This window comes from Rhipicephalus microplus, chromosome 5, assembly GCF_043290135.1.
Source record: "Rhipicephalus microplus isolate Deutch F79 chromosome 5, USDA_Rmic, whole genome shotgun sequence".
Taxonomy (NCBI): domain Eukaryota; kingdom Metazoa; phylum Arthropoda; class Arachnida; order Ixodida; family Ixodidae; genus Rhipicephalus; species Rhipicephalus microplus.
Genome location: NC_134704.1, coordinates 154,889,951 through 154,912,266, shown reverse-complemented (window position 1 = coordinate 154,912,266; position 22,316 = coordinate 154,889,951). Strand labels below are relative to the sequence as shown.

Sequence of the window (22,316 nt, the reverse complement as noted above, 5' to 3'; positions counted from 1 at the left end):
TATCAAATTACACCCGCAAGTCACGCTTTCATATTATATCTTTAACAGAGCCTTCCTCATAGCTTTCATGTTGTAATAGATTTCGGCGCGCAAAAAAAATCGACAGATCCCACGTACCTAGGAAGCGACATTATGCGAAGCATGCGGAGAAAAGGCGACTGTGTTGCATTTTTTTTTATTGAGTGACAGGTGATGAACTGACGCCAACTATATGTACAAATGTTGCACGTACAGACACATCTTGAAGAGTTGCAGATGCTTGTATAACCACTTGTTTGCACTTGTGCAACGATGCCAACTGGGGCATGCGTATTAACAACACCAGAAGCTGAAATGAAGCGCTGATGCTCGCGAGGAAGCTAGCCCTGGACAATGCTACATGAATCAACTTCAGTGCATGGGAACTCACAACAATTGACGTTCACCCGACGTGACGTCTGTATCAAAGGAGTAAACATAGAATGTTTTTAAATTGGGTAGGCAGCATGCACTGCAACCACTATTGACGTTTCACGAAGATTAGTGTCAATTTGAAAAGTAGTTCTGTGACCTGGCATAGCTCTGTGGTGAAATTCTTCATTCACGCGCAGAATGGTTTGATTCAATTCCAGCTGGGACCCAGACATTTATCCTTTGCATTTGTCGGGTTGATGCTACTGATGTCGGGTATTTCTTAACGCTCGCACGTTAAAATTGTTCATGTGTGTTCTCGTCGTTTCTGGGTAGATACTAAGTGTCAATCACCTGTGGCACATACCGCATACCAGCGGCACATGCCCACCCGTGGGTATGTGCCACCGTTTGGTGGGTAGTGTTTGACGACGTACGTGACGGCATTGTGACAGTATTCATGTCTTGACTAGCGCGTAATATTTGTCAAACCATCTTGCCCCCCCACGCTAATTTTGGTTCACGCCAAGTTAAGAGGGTGACCACGAGAGCACCCAAACGTAAGTGGCTAGCTAGCTAGTTAGCTAGATAGATAGATAGATAGATAGATAGATAGATAGATAGATAGATAGATAGATAGATAGATAGATAGATAGATAGATAGATAGATAGATATATAGATAGATAGATTGATAGATAGATAGATAGATAGATAGATAGATAGATAGATAGATAGATAGATAGATAGATAGATAGATAGATAGATAGATAGATAGATAGATAGATAGATAGATAGATAGATAGATAGATAGATAGATAGATAGATAGATAGATAGATATGCTCAGAGTCGCCGAAGTCCGCTAAGAAATGCTTCGCATTTAAAAAGTCAAGTTTGATTTCATCGCTTGTAATCTCGTTTTCTGTGTCTTTATTATCGATTTTAGGAAGACTGGCGTTTATAACTAGAGTCGACTTACTTAAGGCGCTGGCAAGTGCTGGCGATACACACCATGTTTGAGCGGCTTATTTATTGTGCTATACTGTGCTGGTCTAGTGCTTTCAGATACAAGGCTCCTGTACTGAGGGCTCCTCCCCCTCACGGGACCAATAAAAAGAGTAAACCGAGGCTTTTCTAACGCGCAGTTCTACCTAAATATGTCGGTGCCCACGCATTATGCCCCGTTTTCTTAATCCCCGTTTTTTTTTTTGGTGTGTGTAAGGTTTTTTACGATGCGTTACCAACAAAGCCCAACGTACCCATCTGACTGTCTTCTTTTACAGCCAGATTTTATACGTACGCCCTAGAACGGTTTCATATGCATGGAATAAAAACGTCAGGCCTTAACCAACAGACATTCGCACTCGCGTGCTATTCGGCTACCAGATGCCCGCGTTCTTCTTGTTTCACCTCTTACGTTGAAGCGTTTCATTTGGAGAGGCGGACAGGCAAGCGGATGAATGCGTTTGCTACAGGCTTGTGCACTATTGCAACGTCGTAACTAACATTCGACCTCCGCATGGTTTAGCGGCATCTTTGTTTGTGTTGAGGGATAAACAATAAGGCCGAGTATTCTTTTTGACAAAGAACACGCCTTACCAAGCCTTATCATCGCATGCTGCTTAATATAGATAGATAGCTGTAAACCTTAGCTGTAAACCTTAGCTGTAAACAACCGCACCAGCCTTCCACGCGTACCCGGTGAAGATGAGGTTGCAGCTGCTGTGCAGTAATCAAGAGGGCTTCGAGTGATGTCAAACGGTTTTTACCTCCGTGCGTTTTTCGCTTTTGCATATATGAGAAGAAAACCTATTGAACAAACTATTAGGTTCAAAATTCAGTTCGTAAGTGTTCCACCGACAATAAAGGCACCGTAAAACAGGGTGATTACAGTGAAATAAACAAAGTCGTCTTGCCAAAAATAGTTCCCGAACCAATGAGAATTCCCTATAAGCGTCATAACGTTTATTCTTACCAGTGCTCTATACAGCCTACCAGCATGCGAGGTGTACGTTTTACACAACTTCATTCGACACGCACGTTCGCTAAATGGAATTGAGGTCAATTTTTTATTCGGGGTCGTTAAGTTCCGTGGCAGTGCCCGGCCGTGTGGCAGGTACTACTGATAACGGCAATGCACGAGTACAGTTCTATGTTAGGCGCATCTTCCGTAGCTCACATATTTCACGGGTGTCATCGCAAGCGAAATGGCTTTGGTATCCTCATGAAGCCTCAAAATCAGGCAAAGTACCGACACGCCCTCTGTCGCGAGACTCTGCTAGTAGAGAAGCAAAAACGCACGCATCTAGCTCTCAGACACGTTGCCTCAGACTAAACTCACTGGTTCAAAGACCTCGGACACAGGTTCTCCGTTCGCGTTTTATGACCACGTGGATGTGCCTGTTTGGAGTCTTTGCCACCTCCAATGTTATCGTCATTTTGTGGCGTTACATATCGTGATGCGATATAATGACGTCAGCGCATGCTGTCGTCGCTTTGCACTGCATATGTCATCGGCGCTCTGATTATGGAGGCAGTGGAAAGCGACGATGTCACGCGTCCGGTCAGGTGCAGAAAGAGTACGATGCCTGTAATTCTGAAGACATTGGAAAACCACGTTAAGCGGAAGTGGTGGTGGTGGTGATATGTTTATTTCTCCACCTCCCTCCGAAAGAATGGAGGAGACCAGTACAGAGACTAGTTGCGCTATTTCGGAGGAGGTCGGTGGCAACGTTACTAGATTATTTTCAGTTGTAAAACTGGCCGGCGCTGCCCGGAACCGCCACCGATCTTTCTCTCTGTGGCGCTGCAGTCGCAACCGGCTCGGTTGCCGGGGCGCTCGCAGGCGGTTTCGCTTATGCGCCGCAGTAGCCGGCGCATTCGGTGCCCCGGTCTCCGGCGTTTCTTGTTCGCGCGGTCGTTTTCAGAAGTGCTGAATGAGCGATGCCGTTCGAGCGGCACATTTAGTGATTTTCCAGCGACTGTATTTCATTGCTGTGGGCCTCTGAATGTGAGGCTGAGGCCGACAATGCCGACCTGCTTCGTTCCCGGGTGTACCAGTGGCTACAGCAGCAACAAGAACAACACGGACAGGCACTTCTTCTCGGCTCCCAAAGATGCGACGCTTCGCTCGCTTTGGAATAAGGCCATCCCGCGTGCGGATAAGGAGCTTTCACCGGATAAGTTTTTTTTTTTTTGTGACGCGCATGCATTTCTATTCCAGATTCCTTCAGCGAGAGCGTGCCTTGAATGTGCAGGTCAAGTCGACGCGCAAACGCGCTAAGCTGCTGTAAGCACGCTGGCAAAGTTGTAGAGTTTGTTGTAAATGAAAAAAAAAACCTTGCATACATGTATCTATTCATTACTTTTTTTCTGTCAACATGATTTCGTATTTTGTAGCCATATTCACCGTAAGCAAAAAAGATGTGGAGTTGATTTGTAAATAAAAATGCTTGCATGTATCTATTCATTACTTACTTTGTTTCTCTTAACATGCTTTGGTATGTTGTAGCAATATTCACCTCAAGCAAAAAAGGTGTGGAGTTGATTGTAAATTTAAAAAAAAACGTTGCATATATTTTTCTACTCTGTGTCTGCCGTAAAGTGTGCACTGTGAAAACCAATAAATTGCTGAAAAGAACATTATGCTTATTGACATGTAAGCTGGTTTAACTTCGTCAGTTAATTGACTCAATAATTCTTTCAATTAAAGCTATTTCGCCTTTTGCAGAAATGTCGCTTCTTGGTGGCGTTTGGTAAAGCTAACTGTTGTCAGGGCAAGACATGGAAAAGGTACTATTCCAAAAAGGACGTCGAGACAATTGGGAAGTTTCGTCTTCGAGTGGCCATAATTACTAGAGCCACTAAATGACGTAGCTCCAATAGTGACCTTGCTTCTTTGGCTGGAAACAAAATGAGCGGTTTCGTGATTTTTTATAAAATTCGGAAGAGACAATCAAAATAAGTTTTACCCGAGGCTTATTCCATGCTACCAGCTTGCGGCAGACGCTCGTGGTTGACTGCCGGCGAGCAGCCGACGCAAGCGCGCGCAAACTACGATGCGCTTCGGCTGACCTGTTGTAGAAAGCAATGCAATGAGCCGTAACGGACGGCTTTTCTGCCCCACATTAAGCTATCCTGAGCAGCTACTGGAAAGTACTCTGGCCTAGATGTAGTCTGGACGCGGACAACTTGACGGGTAGCGGGTAATCTTTGATGTTATCGTGCGCTAACGTCATGAAAAGGCCGAAGCGGCGTTGGGAGAAGCGCCGTTGCACGCGATGAGCAGCGGCCGGGTAGAGCAAAATGCGGCGGTCCCGCCCTCTCGCGGCACGCCGAGAAACGGAGACGCCGGCGGCGCACGGCGCATGGGGAGAGTGTTACAACTGAACCTATCTAGTAACGTTGGTCGGTGGGGACTCCTAGGGATACCTCGGCCTCCACTTCACGCTGGTGGAGTCGGCGTTGGTCTTCTGGCTCGAAGGCACACAAGAGGGACTTTTAAGACTCTCTAATGTTTGTGTTGTCGCCTTCGCCGCAGGGTGGGAGAGGACGTACGTGTAAACTGAACAATAATAACAAGAAGATGATTGCTTTTGACTTTGAGTAGTGATATTGTACTGCCTAAGAGACCTCGTGAGTTTTGTAAACGAATGATGGCCCTGGCTCTTTTAGAGATGCTGCGGGCAAATTAGTCGCGACGCGTGAGCTTTCGATGTTTTATTGGCATGCCCGTGCTCTGAACCTTACTGAGCCCATAGGGACAATAACTTTCTCTCTCAGGGGACGCGTACCCAATGTTGCAGGTTGGCACGATTGATCCACGCCTCTCCCGAAACAGCACCTGAGAAAATAACGTAGCATTCTTCTTTGTTTCAGCGTGAAAAGAGATTCAAATGCGTGTGAAATGCCTGAAACCAGTTTCTATTGATTTAGGTACGCGCGAAAATGCACCGAAATGAAGATGACCCAGGCACGTAGGGCCTAGGCCGCATAACCGCTGGTCTATAGGGTAACCGACTGCTATCCCAGAGAAGGCAAATGTACGAGGGGGAGACAGAAAATTAGGTAGGCCGACGAGATTAAAAACTTGGCACGTATAAAGTCGCAGCAGCAAGCACACGACCGAGTTGACTGGCGGAACATGGGAGGGAACTTTGTTTTTGCAGTGGGCGTAGTCAGGCTACAGTGTACTAGAAGGGGCAGCGGAATGAACGAGGCGGCCGTGCCGCATCTCGAGTGATTTTTCGAGGGGTTACAGTAGCACCGGCACTGTTGTTCATGGTACTGAAGATCTCAGGAGCGTCTGTATTGGGAGTGCGCGCACCGCGGCCTGCGAAAGCGTGTGAGTGCTTGTTTTTAGCGCGTTTAATGCGTTTCTGAGCCTTTATAAGTGGCCTCACCTGCTACGCGCCATAGTGCACGAGTGAATATGCAGGCTCGCCGCAATTGCATCGGTACAATCACTGTTTCAAAAGCCTGCCGACCTAGAAAAAAAAAATGTCAATCGGAATTTGCACAGATCCGCCTAGCTTCTCACTCAAGCAGCGCTTTGAGCTGTTTCACTTTATAAGTGGCTACTGGCGAACTACAGAGAGAAAAGAAGTATCAAAACTGCGATTAAATCATACGCTCGTTTTGTCGGCAGTATCTACGATATCCAGAGCACAGTGTTCCTCATATGAGCCTACATGCGCTCGATTGTTTGAGAAACCCGAGTATTAGTAACGTTGACACAACATTTCTATTGGTGACGACTCAGTGTTATCATGCCAGTTTTGCGGAAGATAATACTTATTGCTTTTCGAAAGGCTTATTACTTATTAAACATATTAAAAACAACACACAAACATATTACAAAGTGCTAATTGTATATATAGCCCGTCTGTTCATCTGCGTAAATTCATTGTAGCCAGTTCTAATTTTTTATCGACAGCTTAAACTGTGCTGCTTTTCAAGTATTCTATTGGCGTATCACCATTGCAAGCAAGCAAATTTATGACGATGTTTTGTATTTTAAGCGTAGTATTAGGTGTCAAAAGTGTAGGGAGGCAGTGGTGCACCTTGGTTGAGAAATTTAACTTGTATGTGTACACACTAAACACAAACAACAAATATATATATATATATATATATATATATATATATATATATATATATATATATATATATTACTCTTTTCAAGACGTCATACTGTCGAAAAGGTGAAATGTAAAGTGCGCAAATGTAGAGAGACACACACACTATATTCAGTTTCGCCAACTGTACACGTTTGGCGCAAGGCTACCCAGAACTTTTTCAGGGGGGGGGGGGGGGGGATGCTGCAGAACCACTAACTTTGGCAATAAGTAGTCGCTCAGAATTCTTGTAAATATTTTAGTGTACCCTGAAAAGTTAAATTACAAACACGTTTTGTCGTGTAGGGAGTTCAGATTCCCTTCATTTCCGCTCTTTACTTATGGCTTCCTGTTTCTGCGTGCGTTTCACATGAAATTTGTTTTTTAATCTCACAGCTTTCTGAGCACCGCTAACTTTGAATAAACTGGCTCAATTATTCTGAATATTGTAGACGCCAAACCAACGAAGAAAGATTTTAGACAGAGGAAATCAGTATGAAATACTCCTTTTCTGAAATATTTTTGACCTCTCACAAGGGCTTTTATAGAGCTCAAATTCAATAGATTGACTTGTCATACTTCAAGGGCTGTGGCATCATGTGCTAGACATGAAATATGGGCAGGTAAAAAGAAATCTGCATCAAGAAAGCGCGACGCAGGAGCCAAAGCGAATAGGTGTTCCTGCACGCAGTGCTCGACTCTTTCAGTATTATCCGACTGCAGTGCCGCTGCTACAAGCAACGCGGAAGAGAATAGGCGGTGAGGCCCAGTCACACCGCTCAACACTTCTAGTACACTCTAGTCAGGCTTATAGTGTTGTTGTTGATGATTATGATGATGATGATGATGTTGATGATGTTGATTATAATGATGATGATAATGCACCAGGTAGTTGACATTTCAGGAAGCCTTTACTACAGCATCCTTCACAACGTTATACTATCTAGTGAGAGTTTTGTAACTCCGGGACCTTCTACTGTACTAATGATGAATAAAGAATTGGTATAAATTGAATAGACGTCCCCCCTTCCCCCCCCAAAAAAAAGAAGACTACCACAGTGAGTTTCGGGCTCTTTCATCTTTCATAATGACATGTGGCAGGCAAAAACTAGTAATTCACGGTTAAAATTCCAACATTGACAAACCGTGTCTATGTTGCGATTCGTATTCTCTATTACTCACAAATGTAGGAGTGTTGAAACTGTTCTTGGCGTTGGTGCATTCTTTTCGCGCGTTTTACAGCCAGCGCGAAAGGTTAAGCTGCCATTTCTTCAAAATATACTGTAGCCTTCAGTATGAAAATGGGCTGGCTGAATACTCACTCTTGTTAGGAGAGGAATTAAATTTTCACTTTCGAGCACTCTTTCTAGTTCTTATAAAGCAAATGAGACATTCGGAAAAAACACGCTTTTTGAAAAGCATTTCCTATATTGTACGACTATGTACCGCTTAACAAAAGAAAGGAAACCATTTTGAAAGTATCGTTTCTGAAAGTTTGTTGTTCCACAGACCCTTTTCTCGGGGTTTCGTGAGCTACTGATAAACTTTGCCTGGTTGTGCTCTCACCGATTCGCCTAAATGGCGAACTCCGAAATGCCGTTCATCTAAGGAACCTCTGTCACTGACGCCAGGGTGGGATAAGAGCATTCAAGTACATAAAAGAAACACACGAGCTACGCAATAAATGTTGGCAGCAGCTTGTAATCAGCCAGACCCGGAAAACGGTCCTCGTAGTTAGGTTGTTTCAGTAGAATCTCGCCCCGCTAGTGGCTAAGGTACTCGGCTGCTGAACGACAGGTTGCGGGATCCAATTGCAACTGCGGCAGCTGCATTTTCGATGCAGGCGGAAATGTTGTAGGCCTGTGTGCTCACATTTGGGTGCACGTTAAAGAACTCCAGGTGGTCAAAATTTCCAGAGCCCTCCACTACGGCGTCTCTCGTGACCATGTGGTGGTTTTGGGATGTTAAACCCCGCATATCAAATAATCAATCAAATGAATCTCGGATGCGTTGTGTTATCCCCATTCTCTATGGCTTTTTGCGAAGATAGGTACTGAATCCAAAGCAGTGCACATGCTGCAGCTATTAAGGAACAACATCTGCTATTAAGCAGGAGTTCTCAACACTAGACTATTTATACGAAAAAGAAAAGGAAAAAAAAAACGCGATGCCCGACTGACTCAGGAAGCCAACATGCGCCTGGGTGTTACTGAGCACCGCGTCAAATTCTTGGTAAAAAAAAGTGGGTTGAGGTGCGTGTGAGGTAATGAATGGTTGATATACCTTTTTTTTAATTACTGTGCGTGAATGCAGCAAAACTTGAATGAAAAAAGTTTGCTATAAAGTAACAAGGGGAGGGGGGCGTTTCTTGGAACTTGCTGAAGTTTAGCAAGGTTCTTTGGGGCCAACACGCAGACACCACGTTTTGAAGCTTTTGTGCATTCAGTTTATTTTAAAAAGGCCCACGGGAAATATCTGATTATCGCCTAAAGCAGCGTTCGTTCAGGGTATTTTCCGTATAACGTCACATTCATTCCATTTAGATTGTGCAACAGTATAGTGCCACCAGGGAAAGTTATGGCAAAAAAAAAAAAAAATAGAACGGCCACCAGCATGACCAAAAGTATTTTTTAAATAAATGTCCTCTCGACCTCCACATGAGCCTCTCGTTCATTGTTGCATATTATAATCATTCGAAACACTGTTCACGGGCGCACAAGCGTTAGCAATTTACCGAGTGTGCAGTGGTATAGGGGTTCTAAGTGTGCAGTGGTATAGGGGTTCGGCCTTTTGTCAGTAGGCTCTTGTATACCCTGTAGTCCGCAAGTAATTTATACAGGCCTTAAAACTTGACTTACAGGGCTCAAGACAGGTGAATAATAGACTGGCAATAAGGTAATGTGGAGAACAAAAGCAACAGAAACTTCATTGTAATCCTTTAGTGACTTAAATTAAAAAAAAACAAAAAGCATCTGTAAAACTTCTAGTCAACGTGCGCCCTCAGAAAAGACTCGAGCGTCTCGGCAAGCGCTCGATCGCCAAGAAAATCGGTGGGTTGCACCTCAGCCTTGCTTTTCAGGTTTCACGGTAGAGTAGCTGCAGTGAAGCAAGATTAAGGACTTCATTAAGATCCACACAGAAACCATCCCATCGCTGAATACAGAACTACAGCCGTTTACCTATAAGGTCTGTGCCTACCTGCGCAGCACCCTTTGTCTTCGCTACAAGTGGACCGACCAGGCTGTACCTATTCGCGATGCCTCGATACGCATAGGCACATTATCCCGTCAGGCTTTGCACCTGCCGTAATCCCTGCAGTGCCTCCGTGGACATTGACTAAACCACTGGTGTGCCTTCACATAGGTTGAATTTCGTATAAGTCGCATGTTTCCTATATTGCCCTCGAGCAACTCACCTTGGCACATTTAGATGACCGATACAGCGACTCTGTGCACATTTACACCGATGGATCTGTAGCTTCATCCGCCTCAGCTGCAGCCTTCGTGATCCCTCAACTCGGTATTTCCCGATAGTACAAATGAGATCATAGGTCATCTTCGACAGCTGCAGAACTTGTTGCTATACAAGAAGCCATAAAGATTGTGAACGACCAAGCACCGCGTAAATGGACGATTCTGTCTGATTCAAAATCAGCACTTCAAGCTATCCATTCTTGCTCAAGAAGAGGCCAATTTTACAAGTTAACGTTAGGAATCGTCCAAGCATTTGACCTAACACACAGGAGTGGTCACTTGATTACACTCCAATGGATTCCTGGACACTGCGGCCTGGTTGGCAACGAAACAGCCGATAGCGAAGCAAGAGTGGCAATATACAACGCTCCTATGTACGTCAAAGTACCCTACTCGCGAGGTGACGTCAACACATTGTTGAGATCACTCATGCGCGAATGCGCTGCCACTTACTGGTCGCTACCAGATCACCGGAACAAGCGCCTGCGGGAAACAGACCCCGGTATGACTTTTCGTCTTCTAGATAAAATCAGCCGAAGACATGCTAATATACTGCACCGAATTCGCCTGGGCGTCGCCTTCACTCGCCACTACACCCACCCAATCGGCCGTGCGGACAGCCCGAATTGTGAACGCTGCCACGTGCGCGAAACTTTAGCTCACATATTTTGTGACTGTGCATTATACGTAGCGCAAAGAAAAATGCTAACTGCAACGTTGGCAAGCATTGGACGAACACCATTAGGTGAAAGCCACATATTGTGAGCAATGAACGACCAAACAGTGTCATAAACTGCTACAAAGGCTGTTCTAGACTTAAAAAAAAACCACTGGACTAGAAACTAGACTGTAGGGTACTATGCTAAGTGGCTACTGTACATATGCACCACCTCTTCTTGTTCCCATCATCACCCTTCATCCCTCTTTCCTTCCCCTTTCCCTCTCCCCTGTGTAGAGTAGCAGGCTAGAGCGAACTAGCTCAGGCCGACCTCTCTGCCTTCTAGTAAATTCTCGCTATGCTATATGCTGTGCCTACCTGTGTGACAGGCATAGTTTTCGCGAAGGCTGGCTTGACAGAGGTGCTGTCTAAGGAGATTTTATGACGTTAAGTCAGTGGAGCTGCTTAATTTTCTTTTCTTGCTAGCTGGTGCCCATTGTTTTAGCTCTAACAGAGCTTTTCATTCCTAAGGATCCTGGTACTGCTCGTGCACATCACAAGCGAGTATTTGCCATAGTCATTGGGTTAATTTCACTACACCTGGTTTCCAGTAAAAAGCAACAATGTAACAAGTAGCCCGAAAAATGACTTGTGCATTACCGAAGTCTCACCAATGTTTTTTTGGCTATAAAATGAGGTGGCTATACTGCAGCCTCAAAGCTTAAGGGAAGCAGTGACACCACGTATACGAGCATCTTAAGCGAATGCTTCTGTGTAAACCTGTCGATAAGAGTGCTTAGTCTAGATTCAATAAGGCTTTATTACCACATGAAAGTGTAACAAGATATCTATAATAAAGTTCCGTGATACAACACATCTAAAATCCATGACAAACAAAAAAAAGTGCCGCCATATCCACGAAGTGAATGATGATGAGTGGGCGAAGCTCCGGAGGTAAACCTGGTAAACCATGAATCCTCTGTACATTTTGCCCACTCGATTTTATTACATCGCACCCCCTAGCGTACGTCGCCGCACTAAATCGAACGATTGCCTTCAACCAATGACACGCGCCATATGTGACATCATTCCTATTTTATAAGATCTCGCGTCTTTCATCAACTACAAGTACCGCTTTCTAGTTTATAACATCTTGCATCTTTTCATCATCAGCTACAAGTACCACCATCTAGTAAACACTACAAGAACTAAACGAGAGGTGGCTACATACAGGAGACGGTACCGCCATCTAGTGAACACTGCAAGAACTAAACTAGAGGTGGCTACATACAGGGGACGGTACCGCCATCTAGTGAACACTGCAAGAACTAAACTAGAGGTGGCTACATACAGCGGACGCACAGCCCACGCCCTAAGGAGCTTCGCCCCTAAAAAAAAGCGTTTGCGTGACGGATGAACTGCCACCAGCTCCACTGATACAAATGTGGCTGCGAAGCGGAGCTGGTTCAGGTTTTTTTTTTGGTAATGTCAAATAAAAAAACATGATATCAACTCGAATTAGGTGTTTCTGGTTTATTGAAAATTTTCTGCAGAGAAATGAATGTAGGAATAGTGAATGGTTCATAAATAAAGCCATCAAATGAAAGTCATATTATATTTAGTTCTGATGATTGCTATAAAAATATCTGTAAGTTAATAGAGATTTGATCTTGCGTTACTGCTTTCTTGCCACAAATGAGCAACAAGGAGTGACATAATACTGAGTAACACTTCGCGGTTTTCATATGCGTAGTAATTTTTTTTAAGTGTGAAATCTCCGGAATGTTCGCTGGCTGCAGTGATCCTCACAGAGAAGGGCTGGCAATTGTCACCAAATACCATATATGAAGTGTGAAAAGCAGGTTGGTAGAAAAAAAAGTAAAACGAACGTTGAGAAACAAATGATTTTTGAATAACTCTTTTCTGCACAAACATCCATGCTCTTCTTAGCGAGGGAAATATGACGGGGTAATCAATCAGATGCACAACAAGTGCACGAAATGCCCGCCTGAAACATCTGTCATACGGTGTCGAATCCAACTTGACAAAAATACTATGATAAAACGAATCAACAAATTGAAGTAGTCACGACCATCAAGCTATTCACTTTTTTCTGTACATATAGTGCTAGCCAAGACGTCAAGGAGGATGAGAGATGAAGATGACGAAAAGCGCTTGTTTAGTAAGAGAATTGATGATGGTGAAAACTTTATTTGGGTCCAGAGCAGACGCGGGGGAGAGCCCGCGCCTCTCCGCTAGTCCCACGTAGGGACCGCCAAGGCGAGCTTGGCAGCCCGTTCACGGGAACTCTGGACGGATAACTTATTTTGTTATGTTTAAAAAGACACACAAAGCTTTTTTTGTTTCCTGAATAGACTTATTCATCAAATCGAGCACCATAAATTTATATTTATTCTGTAATCTTTGTATTATATATCTCCCATTATTCTAAATTTCCATAGTGCTATATGAAGGCAACCAAATTGTTCGGAAATACCCCCCACTGCCCACTGGGTGTTCGCCACAGTTAATCGGCAAAGAAGAAGAAGAAGAACAACAACCTGACAGTATACTTATGTTTGGTGATTTGGCTCTGGACTTCAGCAACAGGGGCGTTTCTCGGGCCGTTTGCAGTTTCCTTCACGAAATAAAACATTTCGCTTTAAAATTTTCACTTGTATAGGTATTATTACAAGGTGTATTGAGCGAGTTCAAAACGGAAATAAAAGTTTTGACTGCCTCTGCTGTTTTTCTATTCCTTCCTAAGAATACTGTCTTGTCTGAATAGTAAAAACTAATTATCACATTTTTCGTTTAAGGTACTTTTCTTTAATTCTTTCTTTTTATCCATATTTATATTTGAAAAGTTTAAGAAAGCAACTTTTGGTGATCTATCAGGCCAAGGAAGCTGCCGGGAGACACAGTCTTTCCGTTAGCTCACAGGCGGGAACCCAGCCCCGCAATCTGCCGGAAAGAATAAACTTTACCTCTCTATCATGTAATCAATTCTTGGCCAATTACACTTTGTGGGTATGAGCTATTCTATAGAGACATAATCATCAATGACATCCTGAGTGCGTATCAGTGGCAGCGCGGCATCAGCTCAAACTTATCTTGTCACACCACCTTTAAATAATCATATCTCATCGTACCAGCAGTGGGAATAGTTAACTGATGCTTCTTTGCGGTTGGCTACCGAGAGTTGAATCAGTTGTTGTGCGCCGCGGAGGGCCATGATTTTTTCAACGGATGCCTTTAATGCGCCGCGAATTTTCCTGGCCTTTCGGACATAGGTTTTGTGAAGAGGAAATGTTCGCAGGCACTGTCATTAAAATCAGGTGGTTGTGCATGATAGTCAAGAGCAATCGTCGTCTTCAGCTGAAGGCATGCTCATCGAGCCACTGTCGAGGACTTTATTAAGGCCACTTTTAGCCGAACGAGAAGCATGTTCGCCCTTTCCTTTCATTACGCTCAGCATGTTTATCAAAGCACACGAAATGCAACGTTTCTTTAGTTCGTTTACTGCAATCTTAAGTCCTGCCCGCTATGCACTTGCACTTGCCTAATGTGACATTAGTTTCTTGCAGTAGCATTTGATTACAATGTAGTGTACCAAATTTTGAAATTGTGGAATTACCATCTGGAATAACAGAAAACAAATGTTTTTTTTTTTCGCAGACCAAAAGTGCCTACTGACAGCTTAACAATTTAGTGACAATTGACTTTTTTAGGAAAAACATGCCACCGCTTTGCTAGTGCCATTTCCGAAGATTCTCAAAGAACCGCACCAATTGTATCAACATTGCCGTTAAAGCAAAAAAAAAAAGCAGAAACTTAGTGCCTTTGATGGGATAGACCCAATACTCCCCGTCAACATTTAAGGGCTGATTTGTTTTTAAGGGAATTTAAATTAAAAAACTACATTTCGGGAAGGCGACTTGAGTAATCTTTGATTACGTTTCGCAGTACGCCTTCGACAAGCTTTGCTGTACCTACCATAATGGCCGCTTCGAATGTTGTGTTTCTGTTTATTATATTCAGAGTCTAGAATACGTATGGTTATGTACTTTGCTACCCAATATCATTTGTACGTTAAAAAAGTGAGAGCTTTTCACGAGTTTTTTTTTGTAGTTCATATTAGTATTGTGTATAAAAAAGAACACTAGCCCCTAACATTTTCACTTCTTTCCATGTGTGAAATGTAATGCTAGTTGAATTTCATGCAATCGGTGTTTAAGCTCGGGCTCTGTCATCGTCATAAAATCTGCATACAATCTAGCCAGACTTATACAGTGTGTTGAGCCTTATGCAGCTCCAATTATCGAGAGCACTTAGTACATATAGCCTTGATATAAAGTGCAGTTTCCCATCCGCATTATTTAAATGAGCAAATTAGTATTCGCATAGGCTTCGCGATCATGTAGCTTTTTGCTTACGTTTTTCTTTACGTTGCAGACGAAGAGCCTGAAGAACCAAGGCTCACAGTGCTCACGAAACAGCATAAAAATGCTATTAGGTCGCTCAGAAAGGTAAGTGGAGATGTTTCGAGCTCCTTCAGCACTAGTTTGCTCTGCGAAGCTATGTTATATTGTTGATGAGGTAATACGAACTTCGCAGATGAGGTAATATACGAATTTCGCAGATGAGGTAATATACAAACGCACGATTAGAGCACCTCGATGACTACAAAAAAATCTGGTGTAAACGCGTGTCCGTCACCGTTTTAGCAGAAATCAGGTTGTACGGTGATCCTTGTTCACTAACGCAGTCTCAATTTGCATTATAAAGCAACCGGAAAATCAAAACAATTGCGCAACATATATTAGCTGAGCGTTCCATAAAATTTTCAAGCAGGAAATAGGCAAATATTTCTTATGCAAGTGAATTGCGTGAATTCTGATGCTGTTTAGACTCTATCACGAGTAACATTTCCACTAGCAATAATAAATAGCCACACAAGACCACTCATTGTGGTCGACTGTTTTCAACACTATTTCCTGGTTGTTGAAGTTGAGCAGTTGTGGCCAGCGGTCCTGGTGTTGTGAAAGCTACTGTTTAATGTTCTGGTTGTTATATGTGCAGTGCAGAACAAGCGCCTTCATGGAAGTCAGCTGAATCTTGCATTCTTTAGGTCTACATTTGATTTAACGTCATTTTGCTGTATTGAAAGAAAAAAACTAATTGGCATATTTTCATTTTGTGTTTGAAAATCTCTTTGAATCAGAACACAAGTTAGGTAGTGTGAAAAATAACCAATAATAATTTGCGCCTATTCATTTAGACGAATGCATAAATATTACTAAAACAATAACAGTTCGGCGATTCCCAGTCTTTATGGAGCTGGTTTAAACACTGATACGGAAATTGTCTACGCAAATAATTGATACAGAAAGAATCACACTATAGTAAAGGTACTGAACTTTGTTAATGCTTGGCATAGTTAATAACAATGAAAAAAATCTTATTCGAGGCAACAAATATTAACTCACGTATTGTTCAGTATGGCGAAGTCGTTACACTCAGAATTAGTAGCTACTGTCGACATGTGAATAATTACAGCAAATTCCTGAGTAATGAAATGTGAATTCTATTACGTCTCCCTTCGATGTTTCCTTTTTCAGATTAAATATTTTGTAGCGCGGAGGAAATTCAAGGAGGCCCTGAAGCCTTATGATGTGAAAGACGTCATCGAACAATACTCAGCCGGTCATGTAGATCTCCTTGGACGAACCAAGAATATCCAATTCAGGTAATTTGTATGCTCTCACCGTTTTTAGTGTACAGCCTTTGCATGCTCATGAGCGAACACTAGGTGGTGATGCAAGTGACAGCTCGTACTAAAAATCACGTAGTGTCCTTGCGAAATTCCGCTAGCACTTTGCATACATTGCTCCAGAGAATTATGTTTGTAGATATCTGGCTGACACTCTCTTTCAGTATGACCACTTTCACACGTGAAACAGGTGTGGAGCAGAGACAGAGAGATACAAATAAGGAAAAAATCTGAAGGTCAGCCGACATTGGAACACTCTGTTCGCTAACATTCACCAAATAAAAATAAAAACAAACAAACAATCGAAAGAAAGAAAGCGACAAAAAACAAAGCGAGAAAGAAAGAAAAAAAGAAAGAAAGAGAAAAAGAGAAAAAGGTATAAAGCAGACAGACATACAGACAAACAGACTATCCATAAGGTGCACAAAGGACAAAAAAGAATTGGGGAGCAGCAGTAATACAGACCATCTCACAGACTAGCGCTACTCGTAAAATTCAAAAATTCAGCTTGCCTTAGCAGACTTCGATTGCGACGACACTTTTAGATCGGAATCACAGTACTGTCTGTTCAGACAGGATCTGTCTGCGAGGCGGGCCAACACGACCGCTAGCGGCAACTTGTGCCTGCTGTAATCAGGATAGCGGCAAGTGATATGAGGCGTTTTTTTTTTAAGAAGAGTCAAATTCAAATGCAGGAATCGAAACTACACCCAAATTTCACGGGAACGTAAACCACGCCTAAGTATATTTAACATCTAGTACAGTTGTAATCGAAATTGAGCAATTACGCAATGTAAAATGAACTAAAAATTTCAGTCTATAATGAAACATAATCTAAATTCTTCAACTATTTGAATCAAACGGCACCACAATCATTATTCAGCACTGCGCCGACAATAGTGACGTGAATGGTTTCCGCCAAAATGTTTCATTTGTGTCCTGGTCGCTTTGTTATCGTGTTTATGTTCCACAATTATATTTTATAGGGCGAATCGGCACTTACTGAAGGACATCGTTTTCTATGACAAAAGTTGATTATAAAGAACAGGAGGCTGAATTTTCTCCTATTTTCTTTGCCTCTTAATGATTTTCCCCGAGTTAAGCGCTTCAGTACCATGCCCTCTGTTCGCTCCACCGCGTTGTATTTTTAATAGGAGAAGTATAAAATGAGGATAATGGGCATCTATATATTCCCTAAACAAGAAGAAGTGGTGCGAAACGTCATGGCGCAAAACAAACTGAATCAGTTTTAAAGCCCTTCAATAGATGCCACGAACAATAACGCACAAGTGGGAGACCAAAATAATGGGCCTTTTCTCAGCAAAGACCACTCGGTCCTCAAGTTTAGTAATCGCCAATAAACACATGCGATAAGTACGACACCGGCGGAAGCACAAGGATGACGTCCATTTTGTCGCAAAGTATTGCTTTGCTGTGCATTGGAATCGTTTATACTTATTTTACGGGCTGATTCATTCTCAAAAGAAATGTTGCCATCTATATGAGTCAAATAAAAACTTTACTTTTCAATACTGAATATATATTGGGCTATGTATATTTTAGTACACGTACTGATTTCGGATATTCAGGGGAGATCAAGATACTACGAAAAGGTTGTTTCAGCAGGCCCGACCATATTGTCAGCAACGAAAAGTGCGTTTTTTTTTCTGTTTTAGTGAAAGTGCATTTGGCTCTTTTAGAAAAAAAAAAAACGCCTAATATATTCCACCGTTTCTTCGCTGTCGCATTGGTTACAAGCACCGTTGTCATTCATGTCAGTTTTGTAGAAGAAAATACACGTAGAAAGAGGCTGTTCGACAAACTGGAAACAGAAGAAATCAAGTTCTTCTAAAATATCCAGCTTTACCAAATTTACGCGGAGTGCGCGAAATACAGATTCAAATAAGCCTATCTAAAAACCGATTCCTTGTGCGCCAACGTGGCAAGGAAAGGACATTTTAGAGCTGCCTTAGTATGGTTATTGAAATACGATCATTTATTGCTCGTTTAAAAACAACCCTGTTTGTGAAATCGGCTCATGATGACGCTACATATATAAGTAATTTCAGTTTTCATTGGTTCTCAGCACATATATGTGGTAGAAGCCACTTGTGTTGCACGATGAAATGTTCAATTTACGATGAGAATGGAAGAGAAAGGTGACGAAGGAGTGTTCGCCGGAATGGTTGAATTGGCAAAGCATGCACCTGCTCAACTGCAAGGTTTACATAAGCGATAGGCAAGGGGAAGAATGGGGCGAGTTAGTAGATAGTTATCGTGGCTAAGAGCGTGAAAAACAGAGACGAATACGAGAAATGAACATGGCACAGTGCTCCCTGGCGCTGCGCCTTGTTCGCCTACAGTCTTCGTCTGTGTTTTGCGCTGTTAGCCACATCGACATAAGCGATTGTGAATAATCGGCTCTCTTTGTTCTACTTAATAGACTGGACCAAATACTCGGAAAAGTTGGCTCCAAAGCAAAAGATGTATATGAATCAAAGATTAGCCTCGCATCGAGGATCGTCAAAGTGGAACGAGCAGTGAGTACTCTGTTCTTGCTTTTTTGCATCGGAACGAAAGTTGGTGTTATTGGCCCTACACTTGTTGAATTCAAGCATTTTCTATGAATAATTGGTTGTTGATCGAATATTGTTGAATAAGTGTCTATTGAATGTTGATTAGTTATCGATTGATGATCACGAGGTCTTCACCAAATGTTGCGTCACACTAAGCACATCCTTGCAGTTTTCTAATATTTATTCAGTATTATTAGATTATGCACTCTTATTGACAAAGCTTGTGTTCGTAGATTGGCTGTCCCTTGGCAGCGATAGTTATGTTAGTAGATGCTCGGCACATACGTTCAGCAGGTGGAGTTTTTGTGAAAGATGAACGAACTAATGGCCAGTATAAGCATCTGCAGTGTTAGGAATCAAAGGTAAATATTGTATTATTTCACTTTACTACTACACTTAATTCCAGCCTGAATGATGCTCTGCTGTCATATAGGCTTCATCGATTAGCGCTGTGCCAGAATTAGCCCAGCCAGCAGAGAATTTTCAGTATAGGTGGTATCAGAGAGTAACATTCGAGTATTATAGACGACATAAGTATATATTATCCTTGAATAGCACGGAAAAGCAACAACAAACTTTGTTTATTTTTTATTTCGCGCTAAAAAGTCACAATTGAACCCTGAATTCGGAGTTGCAAAGATTGAGTTCTGGTATCGAAGATTATTGGAGCTCACAATGTTGTCATTGCTTGCTGGGTGAAATTCCGGGTAAACTGAAGAGGACGTGATCGTTATTTATCATTATTAGAAACTTTAGGGGTGCTATCACCCCGTGTAAAGTCGTTTGAGCCTCGTGGCGCACATGTGCCATGCGTATGGGCCAAATTTGGGTTTAACAGCTGTCTAGCAGAAGCTGGCGCTGTGTTCGTACGGGTTATGATTAGCGATACCCTGGGGAGAGGCTATGCCGGTGAATGGAAAATAGGAGCGAGCCTCTGTGCTGTTTTGCACGTGGGTGCATGGACGCCGTCTTAGGAAGGGCCGTGGGCAGCGGCCCCGCAAGTCGTCTCCCGCGGGCCCCTTGTGGTGAGCCGACCATCGGTTGCGCTGCATTCGCGGTATCTTATGTCATGTGTTTGCGGATAGTATTTGGTAATATTTGATAACGTGTAACTAGAGACGTAATTGATTTGACTGGCAATATTATCGTTGTACAAGGAAATGAATATTTGTATACGTGCTTGCACGTGCTTGGTTTACTCGACCACGTCGGCTGTGTCCGTGTTTTTCGAAAGTTTGGTTTACCTTCGAGGCTTTAGAAAGCTTCATATTGTCACGCGACACTTACTCGCAGAAACCACTGGTAGCGTACAAGCGTTACGCTGATGAGTCATTCAATTGTCTATTTATGTGTTCGCCGAATCGCGCATATGGATTCTGCTACAAACAACATCCCGCAAGATGACGCTGGTTCGCTGAACAAATCGGAAGTTACATGGTGCCTTACCCGTTCACCCAAAGGACTGAAAGGCTAATGCAACTTGCAATATTTTGTGGCCCGGGCCGTTGTCTCGTGTCTCATGCCGAGCGCTTTCATTTCATGTCGCTGCTTCGCGTCGCGCTAACACAATCATGCATAGCAATTCCATGCATGCACGAGGCCAGGAAAGTGAACTGAAGATGAGTAGGACAGGCAGGAGGAGGGGAGCGAGTAAACCATATACTGATAGACATTATGGTGTAAAAATGAGTTGTAAAAGAAAGTGAGCGTGAGCATCAGTGTTGTGAGGGTGATAAAGATATTTTGTGGAAGAACGAGCATGGCTCAGTTTTGCATTGTCTTGTATAGCAAGAAGGTGGGAAAGGGAGTCGAGACGAAGAAGGATCGATCTCATTGTGCAAGGGTTAGTCGACGCGTAGGCTGAGATTGATACAGCGTTTTGTGTTCATCACTACAGGTGGAGGACATTGAGTCCAAGCTGGACCAGCTGATGGAGATGTACATGGAGGACCGGGCGCGGCTATTCGCCGCGCCGGCCGTGCATCCGCCCGGGCTCAGCATGCGTCACCAGCCGCCGCCACCGCCGCCACCGTCAGCGGCGCCGTCCATAGCGCCTTCGCCGCCACCTCCACCCCAGCCACCTCCTCAGCCGCAGCAACAGCCGGTGAGCGTGGCAGTTCCGCCGAGAACTACCCTGCTGGACAAGCAGTGCAGCGAGCCCAACACGCCGGTCACCAAGACCTTCGAGCGGCCCACTGTCATGCAGCGCGGGAACTCGGACCTAGGCACTCGACTGAGGCGTCGCAACCAGCAGAGATTCCAGGCCGCCGAGGCAACCATGGAGGACCGGGGTGGACCGACGGCGGCGGCCTCTTCGTCGATGGCCAGCACATCGGAAAGCGCGGCGGCCAGCGACGACGAGCCGAGTGGAGCCGAGGAGGAAGACGTGAGCGTGGTCACCGTGTCTGTCACGGAGACGGCCGCGCTCCTCAGGCCCACTCTGCACAATTTCACTTCCGCCTGATTTCCAGGCCGGGACGTCGCGAGGCGAGGCCTCCGCACGAGCGCGTCGTCGACGGTACGTCCAAGCTGCGGCACTCCGCCGGCGACCGGAGGCCGTCGCTCGCGCCGCCCGGCAACACAGACGGTGACACGGCACCACAGACTGATCATCAAGACGATGCTGCCTTTGTGCGCATCCTAGCGCACGTTGTTGAAGCCTGTTTCACGACGCGATTTTACGGGAGGCCCGTGACAAAACGCGATGTTTCGCACGAGCACGTTCGCATTCGTTCGACCGGCGCTAAAACACTATTCTGACCAAGCCCAGGCGGTGGGCCTTTTGCACGGACGGCTTCGTCTACCTACCCACAAAACAGTTTCATTTACTAAACTACGAGCACTATCTTCACCAACTGAGAGCGACAAAAGTTCGCGGTATATAGTATAGAATAACTTCTTTTCACGATAATGCAGTCACTGTAATTGTCAGGTCTAAAAATTCAAGGTCACTCCGCGTGCGACTGATTTGCATTGAGTAAAAATTGGTACAGATTGATAACCCGCATAGAGGTGTGTGCGCATATTTGGAAATTCCGAATACTGAACCGAGTAGCACTTTACTTGATTTGGTGCAGCCATCGAATATTGCATGGACGATATACTGAATATTCATCAAAAAATTCTCGAATAGTCGACCCCGAACTACAGGTACGTAGAGTAACAAAATTTTGTCACCTTGAAAAGCCAATTTGCTTTTTCAATTGCTAGATTATCATTGTGCATGCAGCTAATGGTTTTGCGATACTACGGATACTATTTTGATCCCCTCATGAAGACGTTTCTTCTGTAAACCACACTTTTACTGCGATTTTAGTAGGCTGAGAGTGCA

The 22,316-nt window shown here is 43.7% G+C and overlaps 1 protein-coding gene across 1 annotated transcript in view; it reads left to right on the top strand.

The window, feature by feature from the left end:
- Positions 1-21,895, top strand: part of LOC142817591 (uncharacterized) — an 83,492-nt gene extending 61,597 nt beyond the window's left edge. The window contains exons 2-5 of the mRNA XM_075894643.1: positions 15,092-15,165; positions 16,258-16,385; positions 18,853-18,949; positions 20,883-21,895. Of these exons, the coding sequence (XP_075750758.1) occupies positions 15,092-15,165; positions 16,258-16,385; positions 18,853-18,949; positions 20,883-21,449 (866 nt within the window). The 3' untranslated portion in view covers positions 21,450-21,895. The remainder of the gene's footprint in view (positions 1-15,091; positions 15,166-16,257; positions 16,386-18,852; positions 18,950-20,882) is intronic.
- The last annotated feature ends 421 nt before the right edge of the window (positions 21,896-22,316 follow it).